The 16,245-nt window shown below is 46.4% G+C and overlaps 1 protein-coding gene across 2 annotated transcripts in view; it reads left to right on the forward strand.

The window, feature by feature from the left end:
* USP24 (ubiquitin specific peptidase 24) overlaps positions 1-16,245 on the forward strand; it is a 2,799,104-nt gene that overhangs the window by 1,063,190 nt on the left and 1,719,669 nt on the right. For both annotated transcript variants that reach the window (XM_069642114.1, XM_069642115.1), the window contains exon 38: positions 7,349-7,410. In XM_069642114.1, coding sequence (XP_069498215.1) covers positions 7,349-7,410 — 62 coding nt within the window. The remainder of the gene's footprint in view (positions 1-7,348; positions 7,411-16,245) is intronic.

The raw sequence follows: 16,245 nt of genomic DNA on the forward strand, positions 1-16,245 counted from the left end.
TCTCCCCCCACTGCACAATTACTGTGCACACCGTATACCGCCCACCAGGCCCAACAGGAGACTTTCAAGCCTCTCTCATCCACCTCTCGGACAACCTCAAAAAACAGTCTAAAGCCATTCTCCTGGGGGATGTCCACCTAGGGCTCCGGGATAGTAAGGACGTAGCAGCAAAATCCCTCGACTCTGCCCTCAAGGCGCTAGGGTACAAGAACACCATACTTAGCCCAACTCACACCCAAGGCAGAACGCTGGACTGGATAGCACACCACAACTGTCCACTCATCATCACTGGAAACACTCCTACCCCATGGTCTGACCACCACATTATCACCTTCAGCATCCTCACCGCTAGTTCCCCAGCTACCCCTTCACCCCAACCACTCCCTCCCTGCCTCGCCAGAAGCTCCCACCAACTCACTAAGGAGAGATTATTGCCCTTCCTCCAAGGCCCAGCCTTCAGACCACCTTTCTCTTCAGACCCTGAAACACTCGCATCAACCTATGATACTGCCATCAAAGCAGCCATCAACACCATTGCCCCACTCAAACCTCGAACATCCAAACCCACTGCACATTCCAATTCTTGGTTCACGCCGGACCTCCTCTCACTCCGCAACGAGAAAAAAGCCACACTCACACAGTGGCAAAAGTCCCACTCCGAAAAAGATAAGATGATCTTCAAAGCCCTTTCCACCAAATACAAAAAGGCAATCACCCAAGCCAAAGCCAAATCCTTTGAATCCAGAATCTCGGAAGCCCAATCCAGTACTAAAGAAATATTCGCCTTTTTCAGAGAACTCGAAACACCCACTCCCGCCCCCCAGAATTTCACCAAAGACAAGGACTGGTGTGACGAAATACAGAAGGCCATGCAATCCAAAATTAGCCTCCTCAAAAACAAAATACTAGCCACTAAACAAGCCCTACCCAACAAGCACATCCCAGTCCCACCGCCTGCCCCTGATCCCCCCCCTTACCCTTCTCCTTCAAACCCATTCAGGAAAAAGACGTCATCAACATAATGAGGAACATTAAACCCTCTAACTGCAAAGGTGATGCTTGCCCAGCCTCCATTATCAAAGACTGCGCAGAACCGCTAGCTCCCTTCCTATAACAGCCTTTGTAAATGCCTCCTTTACCACAGGGATAGTCCCTGCCTCCCTCAAGGAAGCCTGGGTCCGCCCTCTTCTAAAGAAGCCAACGCTCGATCCCACCTCCCCCAATAACTACAGACCCATCACCACTGTCCCTTTCCTCCTCAAAATATTGGACAAAGCAGCCTACCAGCAGGTTCAACACTTCATTGAAGAGAACAAACTCCTTGGTCTCCGCCAATCTGGCTTCCGCCCCAGACACGGAACAGAAACAGCCCTACTTGACTTGAAAAACCAGATGGACGATGCGAGAGACTTGGGCAAACCTGCACTTCTCCTACTCCTAGACCTCTCAGCGGCCTTCGACCTTGTAGATCATGGCGTGCTATGCCACCATCTCTCCACCACGGCCAAATTCTCCACTGAAGCCACAGCGTGGATCACCTCCTTCTTACAAGACAGAACCATGCAAGTATTCTCTGACTTAGCTGCCGCATCACCAACCATTATACTCTGTGGGGTGCCAAGGCTCCTGCCTCTCCCCCACGCTATACAACATTTGTACACGCCCCCTCTTCCTCAACGCCATGGGCATCTCATACACCAACTACGCCGACGACACACAAATCCTCATCACTCTCACAGGTAACTACAACACTGACTCCCTGGCCCTCAACAACCTTTACAATACCATCCAAGCCTGGATGGCAGACAACGGTCTATGCCTCAACTCTGACAAGACGGAACTCCTCCTGGTAGGCTCTCCCGACACCCTAAACAATCTAGATGCCCAATTCAGTCACTTCACCATTGATTCCATTAAAATTCCAGTCTCCGATTCGGTCAAAACCCTGGGAGTTTATCTGGATTCTAGCCTATCCATGGACAGACAAAACAATGCAATTGCCTCTGCAGCGGCATATCATGCCAAACTTATCAATGCAGACAGACCCTTTCTCTCCAAAGAGAACTGCACTAACATAGCCAGAGCCATCACCGGCTCTAGGCTAGACTACTGTAACGTACTCTTTCTAGGAACCTCTAAAAAAATCTAGAGCGACTATAAGTAATACAGAACAACGCGCTCCGGGCAGCTCAAGGTATTGCAAAAAAAGAACACATCTCTGAGGCCAGAAAACTAGCCCACTGGCTCCCAATAAAAGAAAGGATATTATTCAAAGCCGTGATATTGACCCACAAGTGCATCCACCTCACTGCGCCTGCATACCTCTCACAAAGGATACACCCTGTCTCCACCACCAGGCCAACCAGCTCACCCTACACCAACATGCTCTCAGTTCCTCTAGTAAAAAAAGTAAAAGCGGGCGGATCCAGCTTCCCTTACCTTGCGCCCTCGCACTGGAATGTCCTACCACACACTATCCGTGGAGAGGCCTCCCTCACCACCTTCCGCAAAACGCTGAAGACTACCCTGTTCACATAAGGCTAGACATACTAGCACGATTACCCCATGTATATTGTATCATATGATCAAAAGCAATATCTGTAACTACAGTATGTCATCCTGCAACATTTACAATGTGTCAACAACCGCTATCTTACCTGTACCATGTAACTAAGTCATTGCAAGCAACTGTGCCTCAATGCCCCTGGGCTGCTTGTGCGCTATATAAATGTAAATAAATAAATAAATACACATTCCTTGTTGTGAGTTTCTCAGAGGGAGGAGTAAGGCCTGAGTGCACTTTATGCCTGATTGGCTGACTGATTGCATGAATGGCCTTCTGTATGATTGGCTGCTGAGTGTGACCCAGCAGTGTGGATGAGAGACAGAATTGTATATCTGGGGACCTCTCACCCCTGGAAATTGTTCAGAAGCTTAGTCAACACTTGAAGAGTAACTGGAACTGCTTTTCCTCGACGCCCAGCTGGAAGAAGACCTGCTGCTGCATTTGCTTCGACCCGATCCAAAAGCTGCCGAGTTCGTCGAGGACTGATCCGAGAGTGGACCTGGCTAGGCACTCTCTTTCCATGCTCCCAGGGACCTGCGAGCACCGCTAAACTTCGCCGAAGCTCCCCGGAAATTAGACCCTCGAAAGTCTGCCGAATGGAGACAGGGACCGCCGCGGAGACCGAAGTGAAGCACCCGGGCATCGACGCCGTCGAAGTCCATTGCCGTCGACCAGGGTTCGGAGTATCACCGTAACCGCTGGAGGCCCGTTGAAGCCGTGTTACCCCAGAAGAGGGGACCGCTTGACGCTGTGCCGCCGACGACCGGACCCGCCCGCTCCTTTGCCTAAAACTGTTGAATCGAAGGACTTCCTTGTCCGCACTGTCGACCGCTTTATCCCGCCGGAGAAAGTCGAGGGTGCCGACATGCCGAGGAGAATCCGCCGGTGGTTTTCCCACCACCTGAAGACCACAAAGACTTGGACGACTCGACGCCCTTGTCGGGCCACATTTCTTCAGAAACTCTTTGCGGTCCTGAACTATCAAACACCGAGGTGCCCCGCACACCTCATCCACGCAGGACTTCACCGACTAGCACCGCCTGGATCAACGCCGTGATCTCGGCACCCTCGAACTTCATCGACTCCGTCGACACCAAGTTCACCTTCTTCGACGCCTCTTGACGATCTGTGGCTCCTGCTTTAAAGGGAGTCACTCAAGAAGGATCCACCGACGCCTCTTCGAAGAACTCTTCTCTACCAGGTACATTGGGGGAGGGGGGGTAGAAACATTATAGAAGGAAAGAAAACTTATAGAACAATATATGGACTGGGCTTGTGATACATCTTTGTTACAAGTTGCCCAGGTGGGGGGGGGGATCTCCACACAGAACTGTGTCTATACTGGGGCCAGTATTCTGTCAATTGTTCTAACCAACTGCTTTCCTCCTATGTCTATTGTTGGTTGCCTTTATTAAGTGATCTGTGTGACATTTGACCAGAGTATAGTTGATGCACTTTAGTGAGATCTGATAATAATTGTGGTACCACTTTAGAACTGTATATATTTACCATTGTTCATTTTCTGAGCACAAAGAGAGTTATTGTGATAGTGTACATAACCTTGAATATTAATTATATAAAGACTGTGTTTTAACTAATACAGTGTGTGGACATTCCTTTGTGGTGGCTTGGGGACTACACTGTACTTAAGAACCAGCCTGCATCACCTCCTGAGAAGCTAGGCCTTGATTGCTCGACCACCTACCAATAATAGATAATCTTGGCTGGAGTCCTCTGTGCCTCTCCACTGCCATATAGAGAGTAGAAGTACAGACCCCCCCCCCCTCCAGTCTTTACAACCTGTGACGCCTGTTCTCCAGTATTGGTATCTTTCATAGATTCACATGTGAACCTCCTGCCTACCCCACATTTGTCTCCTCTTGTCTCTTCTTGGCACTATCACATGCGCTATGCTAATCAGAAGTTGGCCTCCAGGGAGCGGACTAAATGGAGACTGTCTAATGGCTATGGGGCAAGATGACAAAACAGCTCTAAGAAGAACACTAAAGTGACTGCAGTGTTTCAAATTCAAATGACAACTGCTTTAATACTAACTAGGATTCCAAGGCTGTCACAGAATTTTCCAACAGCATGTGAATCTATGAAATATATCAGTGCTGGGGAACAGGAGTCACAGGTAAGTAATGTATTCCTTATGAAATATGTGTTAATTTGAGCTACTGAGAATTGTAAGTGCTGTATTATTTAGAGATGCATCACTCAGTGCACCCATAATCTTTGGCACTACCTTTACCAGCATAAGGATAATACAATACTGATCTGCAACAGTCTATTGTCTGAAAGTGAAACTGGATGGAGAAAAGTATGCATTGGAAACGTAACTTGGGTATTTAATTGTTTCATGATATGTAACATTGCAATTTCTATTGGATTATGTCCTCCAACAGATTTCTCATCTTAGAACTATTCTCCCAGCTTTAGCTGAACACAGAACATTTTTCAGCAGCATGGGGCACCTTTCTGTGTCTGGGTCGATCAAGACACTTCTTCCTCAGTGCCGGATGTGATATCGTTATACATAGCCAGAACTGTGCTCTGTGACCTCAGTTCCTTTTTTATGCACACCTCATGGAACACTTGATAACAGCTCAGAAAATCTGACGTTTGTCCTATCCTTGTTTTCTTCAAAATGTCAACCCCATCTCTGTCAGTGTTAGAGATGTGAAGATTGCGAAGTGAAAAAATAGCTTACTGACCCTCACTGTTTTTGTCTTTGCTCCCTTGGTAGTGCACACGAAGTCGCAGACTGCAAGTGTTTGTTTGACCCTGAACGCTCTCAAAGAAAGATCATCCAAGTTGGCCCTGTTCAGTGGTCACAGTTCTCAGGCAACATGACCGACATTCTTCAAGCACCTGATCAGTGTATCACAGGACCTACTGTGGTGGGTCTGCCGGGGGAACTTCATGGTGTATAAAGTTTTTTTGGCAACCGTGATTAGATACTTCTAAATGGATGTGGCTCACACCACGGTGATCATACTATGAGTGGGTTGTAGACACCTGCATAAACAATACTTCACATGGAACTGTGGGATCAAACGCCTATCAGACATGCTTTTTGTATCCTCCTTACCTTGGATACAGGAAAAGGCTGTCCTGATTGTAGCTGAGAACACATGATGGCCATGCACTAACTCAACCATCGAAGAGGTGAAGGGCCATTGGCAATGGAGCTTTGGTTTTGAGCATTACAAAATCTAATCTCCGAACCAGTGTTTCATCTAGGTGGTACGGAGAACATGAGAGTGGACACCCTGAGCAGGCAATGCTAAGTCTCCAAATGGTGGGAGTTCCAACAGGAAGTGTGAGCTGTTCTGCTGTAGAGAATTTCCCTTAATAGGATCACTGGGGGACGTGTTTGTGATGGACTGAAACCTCCCACTTTTACATGGAATTCCCACGATCCCTGTCATCCCTCACGTTTTTCAGGAGGTTGACTAGATTTCGGAGAACAATATTCCTGATGCCCCAGACTGGGCAAGGAGGACATGGTACCTGGACCTTCTGCACATGCCTACCTGTCCATCCCTCTTGCAGTCCGAAGGCCTGGTCTTTCACCCGAATATCAACATTTGCAACCTTCACACCTATCTTAACCTTCTGAGAGGTTAAGATACAGGGTCTGGGAGCTTTCTAAGGACGTCATGGAGGTGTTGGCAAGGAGACCAGAAACCAAGTCTCTGTTGGAAAACGTTTTTCAACTGTTGTAGAGCTTCATCACTGCAATTCACCCACAGTTTTTTCTCTTGCACCTTGCATTGCAAAGGCTTCAAGTGACCACTGTGCAAGGGATTTAGCTATGCTCTAAATTATCAAAAGCACTCCTGAGCAGGGATCTTACTTTACTATGTGCGCCCTGGGACCTATGGGTGTGTGGCGTTATAAAAATTTAAAATAAATAAATACCCACAATGGTACAATTTCTCAAAGAACAAAGCAACATGCACGAAATGTGCCAACCCAGCATTTTAATCTTTTAGTGACTTTCTTAATGGGGGGAACCTTTTGAGCCTATGCATTTTCACTCAGACTGCTGGCATAGAACTATTTGTTTTTTGCATTCACTTCTGCACGAAGGGGTAGTGAATTATAAGCCCTATCCCAAAAAGCCCTAATTTACAGACAAATTGAAGCTTTAAAGTATGGCCAACCATTATACCAAAGGTGGTCTCTGAATTTCATCTCTGCCGGAAGGTTCACATTGCAGTATTATACCCAGCACCTCATCCATCCTTTAAGAGTTTTCATAGATTGTACCCCTGGAGGGCTCATGTTTTTACATTTCCAGAACAAGACACCTTAGAGTTCCGGACCATCATTTCATTGTTCCACTGGTGTAGATTTGGAAGGTCTGTAACGAAACAAACTTTACCTAGCAACATGGTTTCATGCCTTTCCGAATGGTACTCCATTGCAGAAAATGAAGTTCCTTGGGGCCACAGAGAGCACTCAGCCAGAGGAATGGCTGCCAATTCGGCTCTACAATGGGGAGCCAATTTGGCTCTACAAATGGGAGGTTCCAATGCTGGAATCTTCCAGGCGGTGACAATGCACAGCATCTCCTCCTGGTGAGACAGTCTGTGTTAAGCTAAAGCTCTGAGAATGTCTGAGACGAAGAATTTGTGGGTGGAAGATCTATCAGAGAAAATAAACTGGAGTCAAGTAATTTGTTGTTCTGTTATATACTTGAAAAACAGCACCAATTTCTCCATGCAATGCAAATTGATGTTTTCTATGACATTCTACTTAATATCTTTGCAGACTTTTAGCTCAGTGTATGGAATATTTTGATCTGAGGTGCCAGCTGTTGGACGACTTGACATGTAAGTGTTTACCCAAATCTGTATTTTTCACACTTTTTCTAACCTTTTGAAAAGTAAGTGCACAACGTTGTTAAGTAAAACCAGAATCTATCTTTCTACTGGATTGCATCCTGTCACAGATTACTCATGTTAGATATTTGTTAGGGAGAATTCTCATTTATGGCTAATTTCCCTCACCTAGTGAGTCCCCCAGCAGCTTTGCTGGATTTCAGGGGTTTATTTATTCCACCTGGTAAGAGTGTGAGGCTTTTTTCCCACTCTTAGATGTGTTTTGCCATGTGTATTTCTACTGCTTTTTGATCTTGGGCTCTGGAGCTACACCACTCCATGAGCCCCACTTGTTGTGTGTTACTACTGTCCCCCAGAAACAGGTAAAGTAGCAATTTACTTTGTAGTCATTTAAAACTACAGACCCACGACACCCCATCTTACATGGAGTACTGGAAATGGTTAACTCCTATTCCTTTTTTTCTGTGCCTCTCTGAGCTTTATTTTGCTCTCTTAACACTAAGACTTGGCTGGTGGCAGTGGTATCTACCCTAACTTTTCTACCTCGATTATACTATATTAACGTGGTACTGTTTTAGGGTATTATATTAGCCTCAAACTTAAACCCGCTTAACCAAAAACTTTTTATTTCAGCTCCGGTTGGGTTTTATCGCCATTTCTTTTTGTTAAAGTCCTTCTTGTGTTTTACTTTGCGCGGCAAACCAGGTTTGCCTCCTTTGTTTGCTGATCTTTGGCTGGCTTCTGTCCAGAAGCCCTCCTTTGGCGTCTGGGTGGGCTGAATGTGAGGGAGGGGTGTAGTCACCCCCTGCACAGGGTCTCCTTGGAGACCCAAGTCACACTTTGTCTTGATTGGCTGAGGTGGTTGTCCGGGCTGGACAACCCCCCTGCTGAGTGATTGACAGCCAGGCTGTGTGAATGGGGGATTTTGGCATAAAAGGTAGGACTCTTGGGCTGGAAGTGAGAGTCGCCACTGGAACTGCAAAGAACCGAAGAGAAGCGGAGAAGAAGACGGCTGCTGCAACTCCCGAGTCCCGGTGAAGCCTGGCTGCAGTCCTGAGCTATCTACCCTTCAACGACAAGAGATGATCCAGTCCGGAGTAGTCTTCCCTTGAGCCTGGTGGGATCAACCAGCTCACCTTCCACATGCAGAGCATCCTCTTCGTGGTCGAAATCTCTGCACACAGCTGTAGTGGTCCGGATAGCCATCTGAAGAGCCTCTCCTGTTTTAAAGGAGCGCACCTTTTATTCACTGTTGCTTTTGCTGCTTCTGGCTTCATCCCTGGGTAGTGCAGATCGCTCCAGACGGCCTCCTCCTTGTCCCCAAGACTGAAGCTTCAGGAACCGTGAGTCTCCAGGAACTACCAGGAACAACTGCCGTGGCACCAGCTCTTCTTCATACGAATAAGGTACTGTGTCCGACTTCGAGGAACCTAGGGTGAACCCTTTTCTCCTCACCAAGGCTTGTCTTTATCTTCCTTCCCTCTTATAACTTTTGCTTCCCTTTTGACAATATCTAAATACTCATGGCAAATCTAGAACTGTTCTAACCTTGTGATCCTCGACAACAGGACCTCAGTCGTATTGACATTGGCGCAGGCCTGTTGACTTTTATGGACGTTTTAGAAAGTATCCTCTTGATTCTATCCTGCCTTGACAAAAGTATTGCCTATGATTTTTATCCCCAACTCTCTTGTGTTAATTCATGTGCTAAGTGTGTTTGACTACGGTAACATTTCTGCCCGCGGGTACGCTTCTCTTTCGTAAGACCGAACTGTCATTACTGTCAAAAAAGTTATCGCATGATAACCCCCGGTAACGTCTTTGTTTCACAACACTGGTCTGTCAAATCCAAAGGTACTTACCTTGAATGGTTCTGCACAAGGGGAATTGGTTGTGTGTAGTGTATTTGAAGTGTGGTTTTAATTTAATAGAAGTGAAGTGTTTTGTGAATAGATGGTCTAAAAATATAAATGTACTTTTACTTTTTAACCAGAAACCTTGAGTCTGTGTTTGCTTGAGTCACAGTAATTGTAGTCCTTTGTGTAATCTCTACTACTGCTCATTTGCTCTTGAGATAAGTCTGGCTGCTTCGCTACTGCTACCACTCTGTGTAGTACGGGCTTGTACCAAAGGTGAAATTGTACTACCACATGTAGTCTTAATCTTGTGTAGTGGTCCCTAAGGGCACTGCCCAGGATTCTGCCTAACAATATTTAATTGGGGGACATTGTACACTACTTTTCTGTCCCGTCCCCTTTCCTCCATACTGTATGGGCGTCCCTCGCTAGGGACGGGAACTGAATCTTTTTCACCTGAAAAATCATCTTCCGAGTTGTGCGCAGGGGTGTGGCCCCGGGAGCAGTGCCTTGACTCCGCCAACCAGCGCCACACTCAGTCCTCTTTTTCACGTCGACTGGAGCAGACCTCTTTCACCTAAGCTGTGGTTGAGGCCCTTTTTGTCTTGTAATTTCATGCTTTTAGGCTTCCCTAGGGATAGCTTTCCCTTTTATTTTATTCATACGAATCACCCTCTTTGTTTTAGAGATAAAGATACTCAGTCCTCCGGCACATGTCGGCTGCTGCAGGCTTGAGCAGGTGCCCCATCTGCGACGGTTCCTTCTCCATTTCGGACCCACACATGCCCTGCCTCCGCTGCATTGGCGTAGATCACAGCTGCTTGGCGTGCAGCGCTCTTACACCCTGGTCATTAAAGAACCGGCTGCCCAGGTGGAGGTAGCTGTTCTCCAGGTCACCACTGGAACACATCAAGGAGTACGTACGGATAAAGACAAAACCGAAGGTAAGTTTACTATTCTCCAAAGTACCCCGTAAGAGCGAATCCTTTCCAGGGAGACAACAAAGCTGGAGGGGCTTTTGCAGGGTCTAGTACCAGCAAGGGGACTGAGGCTTTCCGAGCTACCGGCCAGGTGGCTGAGTGATCCACAGATCCTCCTGGTCCCACCGCTGAGGGGCCAAAGGGCTCTTGCACCGGTGAATCCCCCTAGGGGCTCTGCTCTACTACCAAGCTTAAGCCAGAGGGGGCGCCTACATGGAGCACTGAAAGTATTACCGGAGTCATGTCCGAGGGTACATGGCCTCCCAGGCCCACGCCTGAGGTGCAGGGCAGGTCCGAGCCTACACACTGAAGCAGACGGGTGGAGACCAGGCCCAGTACAGCAGTCGACATGCATCAAGCATGTTGCGCAGTGCAGGACAAAATTGCTGTGTAGCCAGAGAAAATGGCAGCTCGAGCATCAAAGGGCTAACTTCACAACAAGGGCGGAATGGTCCCCAATGGTCACATGGTGCACCTTGTACCCGTCCACATCGACACAGGGATGTTATACGGATGCTGGCTACGTCCAGAGAAGGCAAAGCACAGGGAGGAATCAGCAGTACTTGCAAACACACACGTCCACACCTATGCAGGAGGGCACTTCACTAGAATGCGAAGAGCGTTTTTTCGACAAGTTTCTCGCATTAATGAAACCCCACACATGGGTAATATACTTAAGGGAATCGTACAGGACATCATTGCGCTGGTAGTCCTGCTGCAGCCAGCTCCAGTTCAAACTCCAGCTCCCTCACAACTTATATCTGCTCTACAGCCTACGGTACCAAACACCACGGTGGCCTCGCTGCAGCCCACGGAGCCTCCTGTGCAGCTTAATAGCGTGCCTACCGCTGTTCCATGTGATTTCATCGCCTGCTGTTTAATCGCCAGGCTTTTAAACGTGCACATTCCATCGAATGTGCTCATGTTTTTTTTTTTTTTTTTTTTTTTTGGGGCGTTGGGGTCCTGCCCCAAACCCCACACCCACACTTATTTTTTACTATTGCCCGCCCAAACCCTTATTTGCCCTTTCCCACCCCCCCTAAAAAATGTGATGAGCACATAAGATGTAATGTGCACGTTTAAAAGCCTGGCGACGAAACAGCAGGTGTTCAAACTATGTCGTACCGCCTACAGCGCCAACTGATACCCCACCTGCAGATTCCACAGACCTGTAATACGCAGTAGGGGACATGCATGACAAGAAGGATCAGTACACCACCACCTCCGTGTGGGCTTTCCGTTAAATGTTGGCTGTGGTAGCGGAGTACATTGATATTCAACAGCCACAAAAGGAGAATCCTGATGCAGGGGTCCTCACAGAGGTACTTACCATCCGCTTGGCCACAAAATACGGCATACTGTTGCAAAAGGATGTGTAGCGGCCCTGGCGAAGATGGGCTGGGCAAAACCTCATTCAACGCAGCCAACAAACAAGCGCCTAAATGCGAAATACAGACAAGTGGAAGGTGATTCACTCATCTTGTCTGTCCACCTTCAACTGCACTCCTCAGTAATTGTGGCAGCATCAATGTATGCTAAACCTCAAACGTCCATATCCTCATCTACTTTGGCCCTACTAGGCAAAGAGAAGAAGGTCCTAGAGGCTTATGAAAAGAAAGTCTACTCTAACGCCACTCTTCACCTACGGCAAACAAATGCAGACGCCATGCTTGCTGCGTTTAATCAAAAACTGTGGAGGGAGATTTTTTTGGTTTTTATATACATTTTATTCTTTTTTTCAAACCTTTAAAAAAACAACATATAAACATACATCATACAAACATACAAGCAGGCACCAATGAGCCGTCGTCTGTCATTTCTCACAGTCTCAGACTTTATAGACTTGTTTGCTCTACTGGTGCCATCGAGACGGTTTTCAATTTTCTCCAGGAACCGTGTTAGTGGGAGTACCAGTTTAAAGTCCATTCCTTGAAACATCAACTTCCACCATTCGTCTGCACATAAGGATGGATGATTTACACTCCATGAACCCAAATGAATTGTTTTTTCAGATCTTAGCTTAGTGCAAAATAGCACTAAGTGTTTGAGAGATTCGTTAGCTTGCAAGCAGAATTTACCTTCAGGTTTTAGGTGATCATTACCTTTCCATGAACGAAGACTCTCAGTGGTTTTGAACATATTTAGTCTGAACAATAGAAACAACCTTCATGCTTGCGGATCTGGGAACAATGTGATATATAGCGTTGTTTGCTATTAAAGCACGTTTCTCAAGTGGCACATCACACGTTGATTTGGCAGCAGATCTCTCGATACAAGTTTTCTTCCAGTCTGCGCGCCAGATTTTGAGTTTGGCCGGATTTTCATGGAGCAGATCGACTTTGATGTCATATTTCTCTAATAACACTTCACATCTATTCATCCACATAGACACGATGTTAGAGTTGCCAGCTAAGGCGTTGTGAAAGATGTCAAATTGTGAAATTTGCGCACGAGTACATGTTTTGCGATATAGATTTAATAAGCTCCAACAGATCCTAGCGTGAATCAATATTATAGATAATTCATATCTTATACACGCGGTTTTCAGGCCCTTGGGGAGGGCTAGTACTTTAGACCAGAAGCAATTCTCTAGTGAATCCCAATTTTCATAGGAGCAGTCAAGGGCATTTTCTGTCCTGTATGTCAAGACAGGAATTACCTTTTGTTGGTAGAAGGCCAAGAAAGGTTTTGGCGAGAATTTACCGAATCTTTTTTGGATGATCAACACCTGGCTTGCAAGTTGTTTGCATTTTCTTTTTGTTTCGGCCAGCCACGGTCCGTCGTTTATAGATGAACTTATCATTCCAAGGTATTTTACGCTTGAAGATATTTGGAGCGAGTCTTGTCCATTTTGTGGTTTGTCTGTGGGACACCCATCCGCCGTTTAGATTTCGTAAGACCAGTATTTCACATTTTTTGGTGTTGATCGATAAATTATTGGATGTAACGTACTGTTGAACAGCATTTAATTTTCTCTCTAGCCCGATGGGCGTTACATCCAAAATGATAAAGTTGTCAGCATAAAGAAGCCAATTTAGATGTGATTTGGCGACTTTCGGCGGAAACTATTTTACTGCGTCTATTGGTTCGCCTATGTCCAATATAAAAAGGCTGAATATTGCAGCAGCTAGCAGACACCCCTGTTTGACTCCTTTAAAGGTATCTATCGCTTTAGATAAGAGCCCGGTTTGGTCCAGTCGTACTCGAATTGTGGTGTTTGTATGGAGTTCTCTAATTGCAGCTGTTAAATCCGACGGGCATCCCCAGCCCTGCAATTCTTCCCACAGGATCGATCTATCGATAGTGTCGAACGCATACGAAATGTCTATAAATGCTAGATAGACCTTTGTGTTCGACTTTATTGCTTCCATTTTGATGTTTAGGAATAGTAAGTTTAGCGAGTATCCCACCTGCTTTACAAACCCCGATTGTCGTTTGTCCACGTGATCCGATGTTATGGCCCAGGCTACCAGTTTTTGTTGTAGCGTAGTGGCGTATGTTTTGGCCAGTACGTCCAACAATGCGACTGGTCGATACTTTTTAGGGTTTGCTCTGTCGCCTTTTTTAAAGACGGGTACAATGATCGCAGACTTCCAGGATTTTGGAGTCTGGCCAGTTGTGTTTGTTCGATTGAACAACGTTAAACAGATTTCAGCCCATAACTCTGGGTGCAGTTTAATAGTGAGCTTTGTGAGGCCGTCTGGGCCAGGAGTTTGCGAGTTTTTTGCTTTCTTGATGATGGTCACTATTTCGTCTTTCAAAAAAGACAGGGCCCAAGGTTTAGAGATTTTATTAGGGCCGTCAAGTGACTCACTTGCTTTTTATATAAGCCTTCAAAATGGGTTATCCAATCTGATTCGACACCATACAAGCTTGTGGGGCATGCAAGTTGTTAACAAGACTCCAAAAGTCTTTTGTATTTTTATTTTGCAGTACTGTCAACATATGTTCTGCGTCGTTTTGAATCATAACATGCTTATGAGATTTTAGCCAGTTTTTGTATCTTTGCTTTGCCGCCTTTGTGTCTCGCTTGCGTGTCGAGTTGTCCAAGGTCTTAGTTCTTCTAATTTGACTACGCAGCAGGCGCTTATGTTTCAAAAGCTCCAGGTCGAAGCAATGTTGACGTTTAAAAGCCATATGTTAGCCCCGTTTTCTTGGTTTTAAATTGCGTCAAAAGTTGGTCATATTCAAGGTTCAGGCTAGCGTTGCAATATTGATTTGCCAGATGTTCCAGTTCATGTATTTCCAGTCTTAACCTCACTCTGTTGGATTCAACTTGAATTTTGTGAGGCCATGTTGCCGGTGATGCCTTCAGTGTGGTTATAAATTCCGTTACTAACATGTTGTGATCACTTTCGGTTTTTTTTGGTAACTTTCAATGATTGTATCCGTGTATGTAAGGCTTCTGACACGAACATGTAGTCGATGGTTGATGCCAAATGGAGGCTGGTGGGATGTCATCACAGGTGTTTCCATTTAATAATTGTACGTTGCGTGTGGACATCTCCTCTGACCATGAGTGGGCCAGCAGTATTTTTGTCCACAGCAGATGGTTTAAACAAATCAATGTTTAAATCCCCACAGATGATTGTTTGTCCAGCCAAACTCTTCCAATAGTTGGTCAAGTATTTCCATAGTGTGGTCTATAAAGTTCTGTTTCCCAGCTCTTTTGTGGTTCCAATACAAGTTTAATATGCTTAGCTGCTCGACAGGCGTCTCTCCGTGGCCTTGCATTTCCATTGAGGTTACTTGGATAAATGGTGAGTAGTTGGATTAGTTCACAATCCTCCAGCCAGAGGCTTGTCTAACCATGGTAGCCAAGCCCGCCATCGGAAGTCCTTTTAAAGATTTTATCGCAGGGTTTAGAGCCACATCAAACTCGTTCACAACTGGACTTTCGTTTAACCAATTTTTCTGTAAGCATGCAATGTCGAGGGAGTCGAGCCAGTTCGATTTAAACAGGTGTGAGAAACCATGTGTGTTATAGGATGCAAGTCTACACACATTTTACAGTGCCTCGTCTTGGCGTTATTGTTGATTTTTGCAACACAAGGCAGCAGACAACCATTGCCACTCAAGTTTTTCCATGCTTGGACCCAAGGATGTGTTACTAGGCACATTGGGGCAATCCAGGCCTACGTTTCCATGTATAGTAATTCTTATGTGATCTTTTTGGTGCTCCGTCTCAGTGGCATATATGGCCGTTTCCTTGCTGAGGTTTTTCAGAGGGAGGGAGATTTCCGACTTCCTTCCCGATCTCCCAGTCCATAGACATGCTTGGTTCCGGGCTGGTCTAGCAGAAGCAAAAATAGAGGCTCACAACCATAGCATCGGTGGCACACATTCACACAGTAGGCACTAGGTTTAATCCAGATGTACAGGTGGTATCCTCGACCTACCATTTGAGGGATGGGACTTGTTCCATTCGTCTACTGATGAGGAGTTGGAGAAGAAAAAGAATAGCTCCCAAACAGCCAAATCCCTGGCCATTCTGGCAAAGACGGTCTCCAAGAACTTCAGCCAGAGACACCCACAGTCAGGCAGAGGTCATACCTTTGGCGGCTTCTGGGGCTTCCATGAACGCTGCACCAGTCAACTTAACAGGTCTCCTAGCCAACACCGCTGTAAGCAAAAGACTACACACAAGGGCTTGTTCTAGACCCCTTCACAGGCACCAGCCTCGGAGGGGGGGAAAAAAAGCAGTCACTGGGTCATCAGGATCCATGGCGCTCAGGAGGGGGTTGGGGGGCTTGCCCTTCATTTTCACAGACCCCTGGGTTTACTCTGTGGTTTCCGAGGGCTTCTGCCTTCCTATAGCTCAAGCTCCCCCCTCTTTCCCCTCCTCTCTTCTAGATTGGTACAGCAACTCTCCTGGCTGAGATTCACTCTCTAATAGCAAGCGAAGCAGCGGAGGAAGCTTCCCCCGCTTCCCACCAACGAGCCTTGAGATTTTACTCTCGCATTTTTGCCATACAGAAAAAGAACCAGGC

Source organism: Ambystoma mexicanum, chromosome 1q (genome assembly GCF_040938575.1).
Source record: "Ambystoma mexicanum isolate Mex_15411 chromosome 1q, UKY_AmexF1_1, whole genome shotgun sequence".
Taxonomy (NCBI): domain Eukaryota; kingdom Metazoa; phylum Chordata; class Amphibia; order Caudata; family Ambystomatidae; genus Ambystoma; species Ambystoma mexicanum.